Source organism: Larimichthys crocea, chromosome IX, assembly GCF_000972845.2.
Source record: "Larimichthys crocea isolate SSNF chromosome IX, L_crocea_2.0, whole genome shotgun sequence".
NCBI lineage: Eukaryota > Metazoa > Chordata > Actinopteri > Sciaenidae > Larimichthys > Larimichthys crocea.
In genome coordinates this window covers 11,065,200-11,078,489 of record NC_040019.1, presented here as the reverse complement: position 1 = coordinate 11,078,489, position 13,290 = coordinate 11,065,200, and the positions used below count along the sequence as shown (strand labels likewise).

The 13,290-nt window shown below is 39.9% G+C and overlaps 1 protein-coding gene across 5 annotated transcripts in view; it reads right to left on the bottom strand.

Moving 5' to 3' along the window:
* The window catches only part of nedd4l (NEDD4 like E3 ubiquitin protein ligase), a 42,850-nt gene that overhangs the window by 4,899 nt on the left and 24,661 nt on the right, over nucleotides 1–13,290 (bottom strand). For 3 of the 5 annotated variants that reach the window (XM_027282068.1, XM_019253692.2, XM_019253686.2), the window contains 11 exons: nucleotides 12,191–12,250; nucleotides 10,126–10,263; nucleotides 8,907–9,098; nucleotides 6,153–6,350; nucleotides 5,339–5,416; nucleotides 3,570–3,624; nucleotides 2,515–2,573; nucleotides 2,089–2,154; nucleotides 1,409–1,638; nucleotides 239–360; nucleotides 50–120 (listed from right to left, as the gene is read on the bottom strand). In XM_027282068.1, coding sequence (XP_027137869.1) covers nucleotides 50–120; nucleotides 239–360; nucleotides 1,409–1,638; nucleotides 2,089–2,154; nucleotides 2,515–2,573; nucleotides 3,570–3,624; nucleotides 5,339–5,416; nucleotides 6,153–6,350; nucleotides 8,907–9,098; nucleotides 10,126–10,263; nucleotides 12,191–12,250 — 1,269 coding nt within the window. The remainder of the gene's footprint in view (nucleotides 1–49; nucleotides 121–238; nucleotides 361–1,408; nucleotides 1,639–2,088; nucleotides 2,155–2,514; nucleotides 2,574–3,569; nucleotides 3,625–5,338; nucleotides 5,417–6,152; nucleotides 6,351–8,906; nucleotides 9,099–10,125; nucleotides 10,264–12,190; nucleotides 12,251–13,290) is intronic. The other 2 variants (XM_027282066.1, XM_027282067.1) reach the window with 2 other exon arrangements.

The window sequence follows — 13,290 nt, the reverse complement described above, 5'->3', positions numbered from 1 at the left end:
CCAAAATGGCACAATGTGGTATAATAATGTCGTAGAATTGAGATCTTACCACAGACTCCATGTCTTTAAGGGAGATTTGTTTTCCCAGCATCATCTTGTAGAAGGGCCGGATGAAAAAACCTAAGAAAGCAGAAAGTAACACAGTGCTTTAACAGTACGTGCATGGAACAAAGTTAAAAAAACATTTCATACTTCATAATACCAAATACAGGACAGGACCCATCCTCAAGCAACTTACCATCCAGTAGTTTTCCGTGAAACACGGCCATTCCCGCCACACGTCCGATGAACTTGAAATAGGAGAGGTGATCCTCATTGCACAGGCCAGAGTTGGGATTTATTTGGAGAGTGTAGTTGTCCCTGAAGAGACGAGAGCACAACGAGAAGTCATTTCCAGGTTAGTCAGTAAGTACCAATGGGTTTATTTCTCCTTGTCTCTTTAATTACAGAAACCTTAACAAAAGGTTAATAAACATAATATGTTGATAGTTAAGTGGTATTTCAATTTTCAGATGAGTCTGTTAAACTGCTTGCTAGAAAAAGAAAGGAGGATGCTGACCATGGAGGAGCTGAGGTTAGAAGAGCGAGGAGAAGAGCAGAGGGAGTGAGGAAAGGTCATTTAATTTGAAGCTATTCTCACTTGCATGAATACGGGTCAATGTCGCATCCTCATGAACATAGATACAGAAGAAACTCTACGTTACACTCACGTCACCGCACGTGCAGCCATATTTCTCCCTGGCAACAAAACCCTGCATGATTCACACAGACGCCACTACTTGTTCTGCAGCGTTGTAGATTTCAAATGGCAAAAGATCATTCATATATTATCATGTTGCTGCATGATTATGGTAAAACTAAATAATAAAAGCTGCTGTGAATAATAATCGCAACGGGGGTTTAATTTCAAAGGTTTCAAGTTTAATTATACTTACTAAATTATTTATTAAACGAAGCAAACTTTAATTAAAGTCAGGGTTCATTTTTTATTTTCTTGCCCTTTCAACAGCTCAATCTGTATTATTAATTTGTTTTGTTACCTTTGCTCTACATAGCAAAAATGAGAGAGAATCAATTAAGTCGTCACCTATTGATGATGGTGCCAAGAAAAGGAACAAAACACATGACACTTTAAGTATCTTAACATGTACTGTATGTGGGAAACTTCTGCTCCAGGATGGCGTTTTTGAATGAGAGGAAAGGTTAATCAAAGTAAAAGGAAACTTTCACAAGTCTCACAGGGAAACAACACAGCTGCACTGCCCCTTGCTCTGCTTTGCGGGAAAAAAGACAACCAAAACTATGGGTGGAGAGGAATTTTTCCATGGCAGCAAACATATAGCATGACATCAGCTTTGCTTAACACAATATCCTGTGTCATATCCTGTTTAATGCCTCAGAGACTTACGTGGCAGAGTACTCGAACAGGCCGTAGTAAGGATTGAACATCTCCTTAGATAGGAGGAAGAACCACTCTCTGGCCACGCCGCCGTAGTCCAATCCTTTCTCTGACTCGAACTCGATCCACAGCCGTGCCTTCAGAACATCAGGCCTCTTTAGGGACATGATTCGACGGTACGACTCCTCGAAGATGTTGTTCCTGTGTAACTTCATTTCGAATCGGTTGGGGATGTCAGCCTGGATTAGGTTAAAAAAACAAACAATACGGTGTTAAATAAAGACCAATTTTAACTTGACTTTAAGTTGTTTAGGTAAGGTGGAAGTACGCAATCATGGTACAAAGACAACAATTTCATATAGACTAATCAAAGACCAAGAAGTTTAACTAAAACTTAAAAAGCGGGCACTCCACCTACCCACTGAAATGTGAAATGATTGCAATCAATATTTTAAATGCAATAAAAAAAATACCAAACTTAGTCACGCAGTGCCAAGACAGTGTGGAGAAAGTTGCATAAGTATGCAATCAAGCACAATCAAAATAGAAGTAAATTAGACCGCCTTCTTGTGCAAGGAGAAGCGGTGAGGTTTTGACCAGATTTAGCTTTACCCTCGTATTGTTGTGCAAAGGTTTCCCAGCAGGAACCCATAAACTCCAGATCTACATCTTTAAAAATAACTTCTTACCGGTTTCTTCAACTTCTTCCTGAAGTAGTCGTATTTCTGCTTGAACTCTCTGGAGTAGGGCACAGCCTGCACAGACAACAAACAGCAAGCATGGAGTGAAGAAAATATCAAAAACTGATCCTAATAAACATTTGACTTGTGATGCAACAATGAAGTTAAATATGCTTTCAGTTCTTGTTCAAATGCCAAAAAGTACTTAGAGTTTAACCTGGCAACGAGGGAGTAGTAACAATAACAGTATCTGAAGTGGTACACAGAATAACACAAAGGTGTTGGCATTTTAAGTGACAGCTGCACTGACAAAGTGATTTATCTGTGTCGTACAAAGACACTGAGGCTGATGATAGTGTGCGACAGATGGAACCACAATGTTAAAACTTGTTGTTTCTGTGTAGCAACGCTGCTGTGGCAGAAGAAACTACTCACAGGTCCTGTGATAGCTGGACTCTGCAGACGAGGGTCCTCCCACTGCGTGTTTTTTGTATCTGTGTTCAAACAAACAACATGAACTCTTTAGGCGACGAGAAGATTCGTTTGTTACTTTCAAACTGAGGATTTGCCGCTTTACTCTCTTTTATATCGCTGTGAACTGAATATCTTTGTTTTGGACAAAACCAATAATTTGTAGAAGTCACCTTCTGACACTGACATACAACTCACTGTGTTCCTGTCTCTTTCAATACAAACTTAAATAAGCTCAAAATGCTGCAGGAAGACTACTCACAAAATCCAATAGAAGAGTCTTAGCATCTTAGCACCAAGCACACTGGTTACTTTATTTTAGCATTTTAATATTTACTATTGATGCATGTTTGGGATTAAATAAATGAATCACGTCACAGAGTTATTAACTCCTACAGAGCCTGAATGCAGCCTGAGAGCCTCTGGCTGAAGGCTCTTAGGTCAAGACTAAACACCAGAGGCGACCGAGCTTTTGGAGTCAGGGACCAACGACTTGGAGTGAAAAAATCAGGTCCAACTTATTTGAGATGAATCGGTCATTCTTCTGTTTTTACTGTGTTTTAATCATTCATATCGTCCTTGTCACTGATCCCAAATCAGATAATGATTATCTACCTGTTAATTTCTCTTATTTGTATTTATGTGTAAATCACTTGTTTAAAAAAACAAACCCTGCTATATAAATAAAGTATTATTTTATAGACTAAATGATTACTCAATTGATCCAAGAAAAGAAAAATCAGCAGATGAATAAAGACTCTTATGACTCCTCATGAGTGATGCTGTTACACTGCATCAGGCCATTATGCGATACATTTTAAACAGCACGACCTGTCAACTGACTTTCTGCTGTAATGGATGAGGTGCTTTGTCGTCGCTGACAATGAAAAATCTGTCGCTGCACTGCAACAGCTACAAACTATAAAAAGTAACTCAGGAGAAAGGCAGATTAAGTATGACACACATGACCAAATACAAGCATGGAAGAGACGGAGAGCTCTGAGACGAAGTCGTCTTACTGTGGTCAATGTAGAAGGTGCGTCCGTCTGAGTGAATTCTTTCTTCCCATCCAGGCTATAAAAAAAGAAAAGAGTGGGAAAGTGAAACACAGAGTCACCATTGGACAGCAATATTCAAACCATGCCATGCTCAAATAGCCATTTAAATCCATCCACTTTCTTTTTCCTTTTAATTTGTGTTCGATTGAACTTGACTGACCGTTAAACGGTCCAAACGCTGACAGCACGTAACTGCAGGCGAGGCAAGATCAATCAAACACACCACAAAGGAACCCGAAAGGATTTTCTCTCCTATTTGAGGCATGTCTGACACATCAGCAAGGCAGGGATACGACCACAACATGAAAAAGATAAATCACCACTACTAGTTCAGACCAGTACACCACCACTGACACGGTGACGACTCAGTACAGTGTCACAGGCCACACACATACACACACTCATACGGCACCAGCAGTCAGGCAAATAAAATAATTACAGTAGATTGAGAGTAAAGGGGTGGGGAAAGAGTCTGACAATCTGTCAAACAGGGTGTATCTACAGTGTGTGTGTGTTTCTAAGTATGCTGCTGACAAAAAGCTGATAAATGCATGCAGCACACAGCCAGTTCCTTCCTCTAACATACACATATAGCTCATTTCGTTGTCCCTCTGCCCCCTTTTTAAACCCTGTTTCTCTTCCTTCAGTCCTTCTTGTTCATTCTCCTTCTCTCTCTAACAAATGTCCGCTCCATCTCGCCTTGTTCCACTTTCCCAACTCGTCTATCTGTGCCTCGGACACTGATACAGGTACACAGACATGGAGCAGTCTGAGGGATCCCTGGAGAATGGTAAGGGGAGCTCCAAATGTTAAATCGTTAACAAGAGAGGTTGGTGGTGGTGGTGGTGGTGCAGGGAGGGCGCACAGAGAGAGGAAGTGGTGTAAAAATACTGATGAAAAAGGAAGGGAGAGGTACAGTCCATCCATGCCGGTCATGAGAAAGAGAAAAGATAGAAAGAGGGAAAAAAAAAAGAAAAAAAGAAAGCGCAAGGCTGTCTGCAGGCATTTGACCAGACCGGACCAGACCAGACAGGTAGGTAGGCAGGCAGAGGGAGGGAGGCACCAACCAACCTCCTCTGGTAGGTGCTGCCAAACAGACATGGCCAGGTGTAGAAGAAGTAGCATACATTAGATCCACCAGAACAGAGAGAGAGAAGAGAAAGAGGGAGAGAGAGAACACATGCACACACCACACAAGCCTGTGAGATGTACAAACCCATGAAGCTCTGATTATTCAACAGCTACCTACAGTAACGTTTGGCCCACTTGCTGGGAGTTTGTCTTTGTCAAACAGATAATAGAGCAGGTGACAGACAGTTTCCACCTCCTAATTATGGATTATCGCAGCCCCCGGACTACGCTTTCTCATCCATCACCAGTTACATTCTCTTTCTTTTCTAACAGGACTAAAGAGGAAATGTCTGTTCATCACGTAATCTTGGTCTTGTCTTTCTTTTAGTGAAAAAGCCGCTTCATACACATCAAATTTAAACATGGACCACTGATGTAAGACTTGACGTGCAGACAAAAACCTTTTCTCGTTAGCTTAGGAAACTGGTTACACAGTTAATGGTGATCTAAATAGACTGAACACATTATGAAAGTGCATAATTGTAACAGCATTAAGCGGACAAAGGCTAAGCAATTATTGAGATCTATGAGGTTGTTATTAATGTGCTTTGTAGGCCAAAGGTTAAATATGCAGTTAGTCTAATTGTAACTGTACTTACAGGAAGAGGACCAAGGTCACCAGGCTCCATTGAGTTCTTATTCCTCATATGGACTGGATACTTCAACCTGGGATCCTCCTGAATGTCAGAGGGAGGAAAGGAAGAGATACAGACATGCAAATGAGTTATTCAAAAAAACATGGTGATGGAAATGTATAAACATTTTACTTTTGCTCTGGTTTAAGGATAAAAAGCAGCTTTTTGATATATAAAACCCTCCAAAGGTCACAGTCTGAAGAGATGAATCTTAATTTGGACTGAAGCTAATGTGGAGCTAAGTTTAACCACCAGATGTCACTAAAAGATCCTGAAAGATCATCGCAAACCACTGCCCTAATTTTTAGTGTCTAGTTAAACAAAAGATATTAAACAATTTGAAATATTTTACCACCATTTGCTAAAACTTTATTTTAGTTTCCTGGAAAGAACTAAATAAAGAAATAGTAATATATAAAGAAACAGCAAATATAATGTAATAATAGATGTTATTTTTGTTTCTACACAGCTGTTGGAATTTCCTTGAAATTTAAACCCAAGTATAAACTCATTAATTATGCATGTATTATTGGAAATTGGATATATCTTCATATATGCTGCATTGTATGCTTGTCTGCAGACCTTGTGCTGACCTGCTGTACACTAACGTTATGCAAGATATTCATTGGAATTGAATTTCCCCTATAATTATTACCAAATAACAGTTTCTTTCCTGGAAACTCACTAGGAAACTGTTGCAGATCTGTAATTCATATTTCAAAAACCATATTCTAGCCTGAGGTACAATCCAGCCCGTTAGGACGGTGTGCTATCTCACCCAGGTGGTGGTTCTGCTGTTATGGTCGATGAAGAAAGGCCGTCCATTGGGGGCTATCCTCATCTCCCAGCCTGGAGGCAAGAAGCTCTGCTGTGTCTTGTGCTGTGACTTGGGGGAGCTGTAGGGGGACGGCTGGGGAGACTGTGGGTTAGAGAATGTGTCCTTTACAGCGCGCCGCACCTGGATGTTGTTGGCTCCCTGGAACCATAACAGAAAAGAAAAAACATGAAATACTATCACTGGCATTACACTAAAAGGAGAAGTTTCAAGTTGTAACTGAATATGGATGACTGACAGCGTGAAATAAATCATCACCGATTGCCTGAAACAAAACGGACAATAACAAAAATGGAAAAACAGCCTCCCAGAAAGTTGACTTGGTATTCTGTTAGGAAACTGAAATAAGATCAGAAAAGATGTCAGAAAAACATTCACCAAACAGGAAGGGAGCTAATCAACATCCATGCTGCATACTCTGTCAGCCTGTCAATCAAAATGCCAACAGAAAAAGGCTCTACAGATTTCAGCTTTTACTGCTGCTACTGAGGCTTCATGGTTCACAAGGTCGTTTACTGTAAAACTAGCAGAACTCTCTGTTAATCTCTTTCTGGTAACAGATGTAGACCTTGCTAAAGGCTAAAAGAAAAGTGAATCCCAAAATAATACCACTGCACAGGAGACACATCTACAGGAAGCCAGCCATTACTGGCCTCTTTAAAGTTTCTAAAGCAACATTAAAGAGACTAAAGCTGCGCAGGCTAATGAGTAATCTGATTTTTATCAAGAGAAAAGTTAATTAATTCAGACCTTCTACCTCTTTTGAAAGTTGTAATTACAATATTCTGCAGTGAGTGTTTCTTTTACTTCTACAACGCCTTGTTAACACAGAGACACACACACACACACACCTTAATTAAACCTCCTTCAGGTCTGTTCCCCTTGGTATAGCACAGGATCATCACCACAGACTAAAGCCATTAAATGCAGTAGGAGGTCAAAAAGAAGATTCGCTGTGCTGATCTTAATTAGCCACGTTTGTGCTGTGTATTTATAGCTACTCTGGAGACGTCTAACTTAAAATGTATTTTGCAGAGATGATAAATGAGCACAGACAATAAATGACTAAAACAACGTTTTCTAAAATGTTAGACCAAGTTCAAAAAAAGTTCTCAACTTTCCATCCAGTACCATTATGCAAATATTACGAATTGGTTCACAGGATAAGTAGTATGTGGTGCTACATCTCCAAAACGAAAAAAAAAAAGAAAAAACAGAAAACGCAACAAGACAACTGACAGAGCACCGGACGAAATTCAACCGGCGAAAAACAATGCAGAAAACACAACGGAAAAATGACCTTACTGTTTTATGCATTAATGTGAAGAAGGTTATATCAGATCTGTGTGGAGCCACGGTGGATGTATTAATGATCATGGATGTACGTACAATAAAAAAAAAACAACTAATAATAAAATGTTCCATGTCCCAGTAAGCCCCACACCTTAGTATTATTTTTTTAAAAAAGGCACATCAAGTGAATATAACTTTTGTGAAATCAAACATTTCTACACATCAAGTGAATATAACTTTTGTGAAATCAAACATTTCTAATATGTTCATGGAAACATGGCTTATGTTCCACACCATGCAAAAAACAATGCAAATTTCCATCTATCGCACTACATAAGACAAGTCTCTTTAAATGTACAGCAGCTGCTTCAGTGTAAACACCCTCCACTGATCCCTGCTTGCTTTTTATTAAGATATCGGACGGCTGGAATGATTTTACAATAGAACAGCTGCAGGTAAAAAAACTAACGGGATATAAAGTCTTTGAGTTTGCATTTAATGTGAACATGTACCAGAATTAGACATCCTCATCTCTGCAAGTGTTGACTGTGACATCATTTCACAGACAAGAAATGATGACTTCACAAATAAAATCTGCTGTACTTGCATCTTCCAATAGCAGTGAGTATAAAATATGGATAGGTTCCAAAGATGTGTAAAATGTTCTTTTTAAAAGATATTCACAAAGTTATGTCATGCTGTACAAATTAATCTTCAAATGCTTTTTGTGGTTGCATTCCTGTAACTAAAATGTCCTCTGGATTTAGTGATATTTAATTTGCAAGATCAATATAATTGATTTGGATGTCTCTGGATTTCTTTTAGCAAATTACATTAATCATTTGGGACTTGTGATCAATTTATATAATGGATTCATTCAGCAGTAACTGAATCTAGCTTCATCACACCAGCTTCATTCTGTTAGTGCTTTAAAATACACCGTGCTGCAGAACAAAATGCTGACTCAAACAAAAGAGTGTGTTTTGTCCAAAACAAACTCATTGTAAATAACAAAGCGCGGGTAAAGCTCGGACCATTTTATGTAACTAATCATTGTTTAACGTAGAATTGTTTTAGTGCTCAGTTATCAGCTTGTTCAGCACTAAAGATGAAAAAAAGTGCAATGTGAAGAAAGAAATTCATCTTCCATGGAGAGGTGAAAAAAAAGAGATGACATGAGAAGCTGAAACAGGGAAAGATAACATTCAAGAAAATATTAAGGACAGGAAATGACGATTGGCTGATGCAGATGGGTGAGGATCATGATCTGGTCATCTTCTCAGGGATACAATGAAGTATTACATAGCGAAAAAAAAGAGTGGACGGGAAAAAAATTGAAGAGAAAAGGAAAAAAAAGGGATATGGGTATGGCGGAGGAGGGTGATATAGGTGGCTAATTCTCACCTCCAAGGGGGTGGAAAGGGTGACAGTAGGGGAGCTGAGGCTACGAGGTCGTCGGACTTGGGGTTCATGGAGGTGGTTGTTGGAAGCATTGGAAGAGGAGGAGGGGGTGGATGCGGATGCCAGGGCTAAGGCTCCTCCTGATGCTGCTGCTGCTGCTCCTGCTGCTGAGGTGCTGGCTCCGTCTTCAGTCAGCTGTCAGTGAGAATAGCACTTTTGAGGTTAAGTGGAGTTTGGAATAAGGCAAGGGGTGCTGTTTTTTTTTTTCTTAATGCGAAAACAAAACTTTTTCTCATCGTAAGCCATGCTGTCAGAGGTGCTTGTCTGCCACGGAAAGGTCGGGATGCAAGCTTTTCTCTTAGGGAATTGAGTTCCTAAAATGTCAAAAGCATGGGTCATATACACCCAAGAAGACAATCATTTTTATTGCTTAAAATATAAATACAAATAAGGGGATGAAGGCTTGGGATCAGTAACATAATGTACAACCCTAACCCAAGTGGCTGCTTCAATAGGTAAACCCACATTTACAATGGGCCACAACTATGTACCAAAGACAAAGCAATACTATGAAACTGTCGGAAATAATTTTGCAGTGTCCTCTTCTTCTGAATAATGAAAAAAACAGAAGAGAATCAGAGCATTAGAAGACTGCGTGATGAAAGACAACAGACGAACATGTTTAATAGAACCGGAGGCATTCTGGTAAAAGCAGAAATGAAAGGGTGGATTTCAAAGAGAAGAGACATGAGCATTAAACATACGTCGAGTCCCGTGTAGCAGTCTCTCTCTGAGCTCAGACTATGTGGAGCTGCCTCATTTGCAGACAGAAAAACAGGGGAAAGACAAGTGGAAAAACAGGGCAGAAATGGGAAAAGGGAAGGGAAAAGTGGTGGTTGCAGTTCCATGCCAGGGTTTAGAAAGGCGTGACCAATACAGAGTTGCACTTCATCCAGAGTACCAAACAAAATGCTAGACAGAAGAAGGAAGACATACAATAAAGTTGGAAAGAATTGGAAACCGGACAGCGAGAAAGACAGGAAAAGAGACTTTGAGGTTGTAAAGCTGCGTCTCTTTCCGTCATTATTTATGGCTACACAGAGGAAAAACACACAAGGGGAATAGAGGAAGAGGTCCGACACGCAGGCCGAGGCCATGACAGGGGCCGAGGTAAGGTCCAGTCCCATGCATAGAGTCCAGCCAGCTTGCAGACCTGCTGTACCTGCACAATTGGCCTAGTCCAGGTAGTGGTGCGGTTGTTATGGTTGACGTAATAAGTTCTTCCTTTGCCGTCCTTCCTCTCCTCCCATCCAGGGGGTAGGCCAGGGGTGGTCAAGGTGTAAGCAGTCGCCGAGGGAGACTGGCCAAGTGTAGAGAGAGAGCAAAGCAAAGACAACTAATCAATACAGGCTGATATGCGTAGAGACATGTGGAGGGAATCTTTCAACATTTTTAAATGATTCTGCATACATTTCTGTCCGTGCAAGTGAACAGAAACTGATGTTTTTCCAACATACCACGTTTTATTTTTTTTCTCAACAGCACAAGAGATTTAAAATATTTTCCCCATTTCAGCTGCGCAACACAGTGGCAAACCGTTAAGAACAACAAGACAAAAGTAGGTGACTGCATACGATGTGAACTTTCAGGCACAAAACATAATGAAAGACAGAGCAGTACTAAAATAAACACCACATGGGGAAAAGCAGTGGATCATTACTACTTTGGCGAGTGAACTATTAACCACTTGTAGAATAAAGATTACTTAAACAGTCAACCAAACGATCACAACATTAACTGTAGCGATATTTGAGATGTGCAAAGATGGCACCCTTGAACACTGCACACCAGAGATCCTCCAGTTTAAACTTTTTGTTCATATAATTTAAGCTTATGACCTTGATATTTTTAGACCTGGACTTTCAGTATTTGGATCGTGTGCTTGTGAAAAGCAAAAGGTAAAGGGTTATGCAGCTGTTATATCAATGTGCCAGACAGAAATTGTATCAACATTAGAGGTAACTGTAAGGATCGAGTCAGATAGCAGTGAGGGACAAAAATGTTCTGATTGGTGCATCCCTACAGGCCATATTTTTATAATGCTGCTTTATGGCTTGTTATCAATGGCTGACCAGAGGTATTGCTTAATATTTACTACCAGGTTGCCACATCAGACACACACTCATGAACACACACACGTACCACTGTATATGACACACACAGCGATGTTGGGCAGCTACTGTTCTAAAAAAAGCACTTCAGGACGTCGTAAAATCACCAATAAGAGAACTAAACGAAGAAGGATTCATTTGACTTCATCAGCTGATCGCTTTAAAGAACACATCAGTCACTGGTAGGGGGGAGAATCGGGAACCGGTTCTAGTTGAGAATTTGTTGTGGAAAGTGTCAGATAAGTCTGAATTGTATGAGCTTATAAATTCCTTTGATCGATGGGGTCACGCACAGTACAAAACAGTGACGTCAAACTAATGAAAAGTGGCAACAACACGGAGTCATGGGGGAGAGGAAGAAATGGTCTAAAGTGTGGCTTCAGTGCAACAGTGCGGTAAAAATTATAATTTCAAATAAGGGGGGAAAATGCCAACAATGTACTGAAACAGCTTTCTACGCAACATGGGCTTAAATACCAGGAATGCCATGTATCTGACACTGTACACACAAAGCAGCACATCCCTTACTGAGGGTAAATATCCTGTTATAATAACATTAGCATCACAGAGGCAGGATTAGCAGAGTTTTTGCTTTGACAAAGACAAACTGAATGACAATGAATACTGTACAAATATTTTCCGCCTTTTGATTTATTTTAGACCATGACATGCAGTCTGTTGCTACAAGCTGGCTGCAAGGCTAACTGGTTCCAAATCAAACAGCAGTTAAACAAGAGAGCTTTTGCAAATCTGCGTGGGCCTTTTTTTTTCTTTTTCTTTTTTCCACACAGAAAGCTAAACAGGAGTCAATAAGGACTGATTAGCAATATCAATAATGGCCATGGTTTCAATTGCCAGGCCTAATCACCGGCCAGCAAGGATGTACATTTTAATGCGTGACTTCTTCAGTCCATTTCAGAAAGGTATTTTTATGCACGTGTCGTGGAAGTGTGTCATATTATATGCCGCCTCTTGGATAACAAAACTCTCATGTGTCCTCATGTGACTTTCTACACAAGTGTGTTGACTCACAAAACTTGTGGGACTACGTGGCATCTGGGAACTAAGAGGTGTACGACTGATAGGGTTTAAACTGTATATGAACAGAGATATTACCATAGACTCCTCACCACCTGAGACTGTTTGAGCTCTTGTTCTTCTGGTCTGGGAACCCTGCTGATGGTAGACAACAGGGGAAGACGGTCTTTAGTTCACAGTATGGTAGTGTTTTCATTGTCAGGGTGGAAGTTATAGGTCAAGGGAAAGTGTTTAGGTAGAGTGAGAAAAACTGACTGGACAAAGGGGGGGGATTTATTGTCAAAAGGAGGTGACGAGTGACAGAAAGGGAGGAGATTCTTGTGATTATGGGCCATGGTGAAAAAGTGCAGTGGCTGTGAATAAGAAAAAAAAAGAAGAGAGGAAACCCACTGAAGCATATGAACTGTGAGATTGGCAGGTAGCAGGAAGGAGCACAATTAATTTTCAAAAAAGTATCCGCAGTTATGATTGGTTGACATGAAAACTTTCAGCAGCGTGCTGTCAGTACCTTTTGAGTAAAATAAGTCAATTTTAATACTAAGAAAGACAAAGAAAAAAATGAGACAATCTGAGAAGAAGTTTTTAGGCTTGAACTTCCCTCTAATCTGTAAATTTAATGCCCAGGAAGTACAGCTTCTTTAATCCTAACCCAAGTAGAAAAAAACATTTAGAGCTCCAGTAAAACCTGTCAGAGAAAACAGTTCTGTGTCCCAAGAGAAATCAGAGTGAATTATTGTGCTGAAGTTCCAAAAAGTTCACAAAAAGAGTTTGAATCTGGAAGAAAATGATCAAATGCAAAGAAAACAAAAATAGAAATAATAATCCAAAAGACGTGCCACAAGCAAGGTGGCACAAGCATGACGCTCTGCTTATTCTAAACTACATAACCTGGAAGACATGTTAGAAACATGATTTGCTCTTGACAGTTGCATCACTGCCAACCCTATAACTGTAGTTAGTAAAGAACAACCTCAAAAACCATAAAAAAGCAAAAATAAATGTGGACTCACATGCTCTGATCTGTATTTGGCCATATTTACATTTAAAGTAACCCACAACATCATATTAAAGGTAGATTGTGGTGATATTCTTCACATGTATTATTTATTATTGTCAACAAATCCCAAACTAACAAAGAATTGACTATAACTAAGTACGGTCTAAGTGGCAAAAGCTTG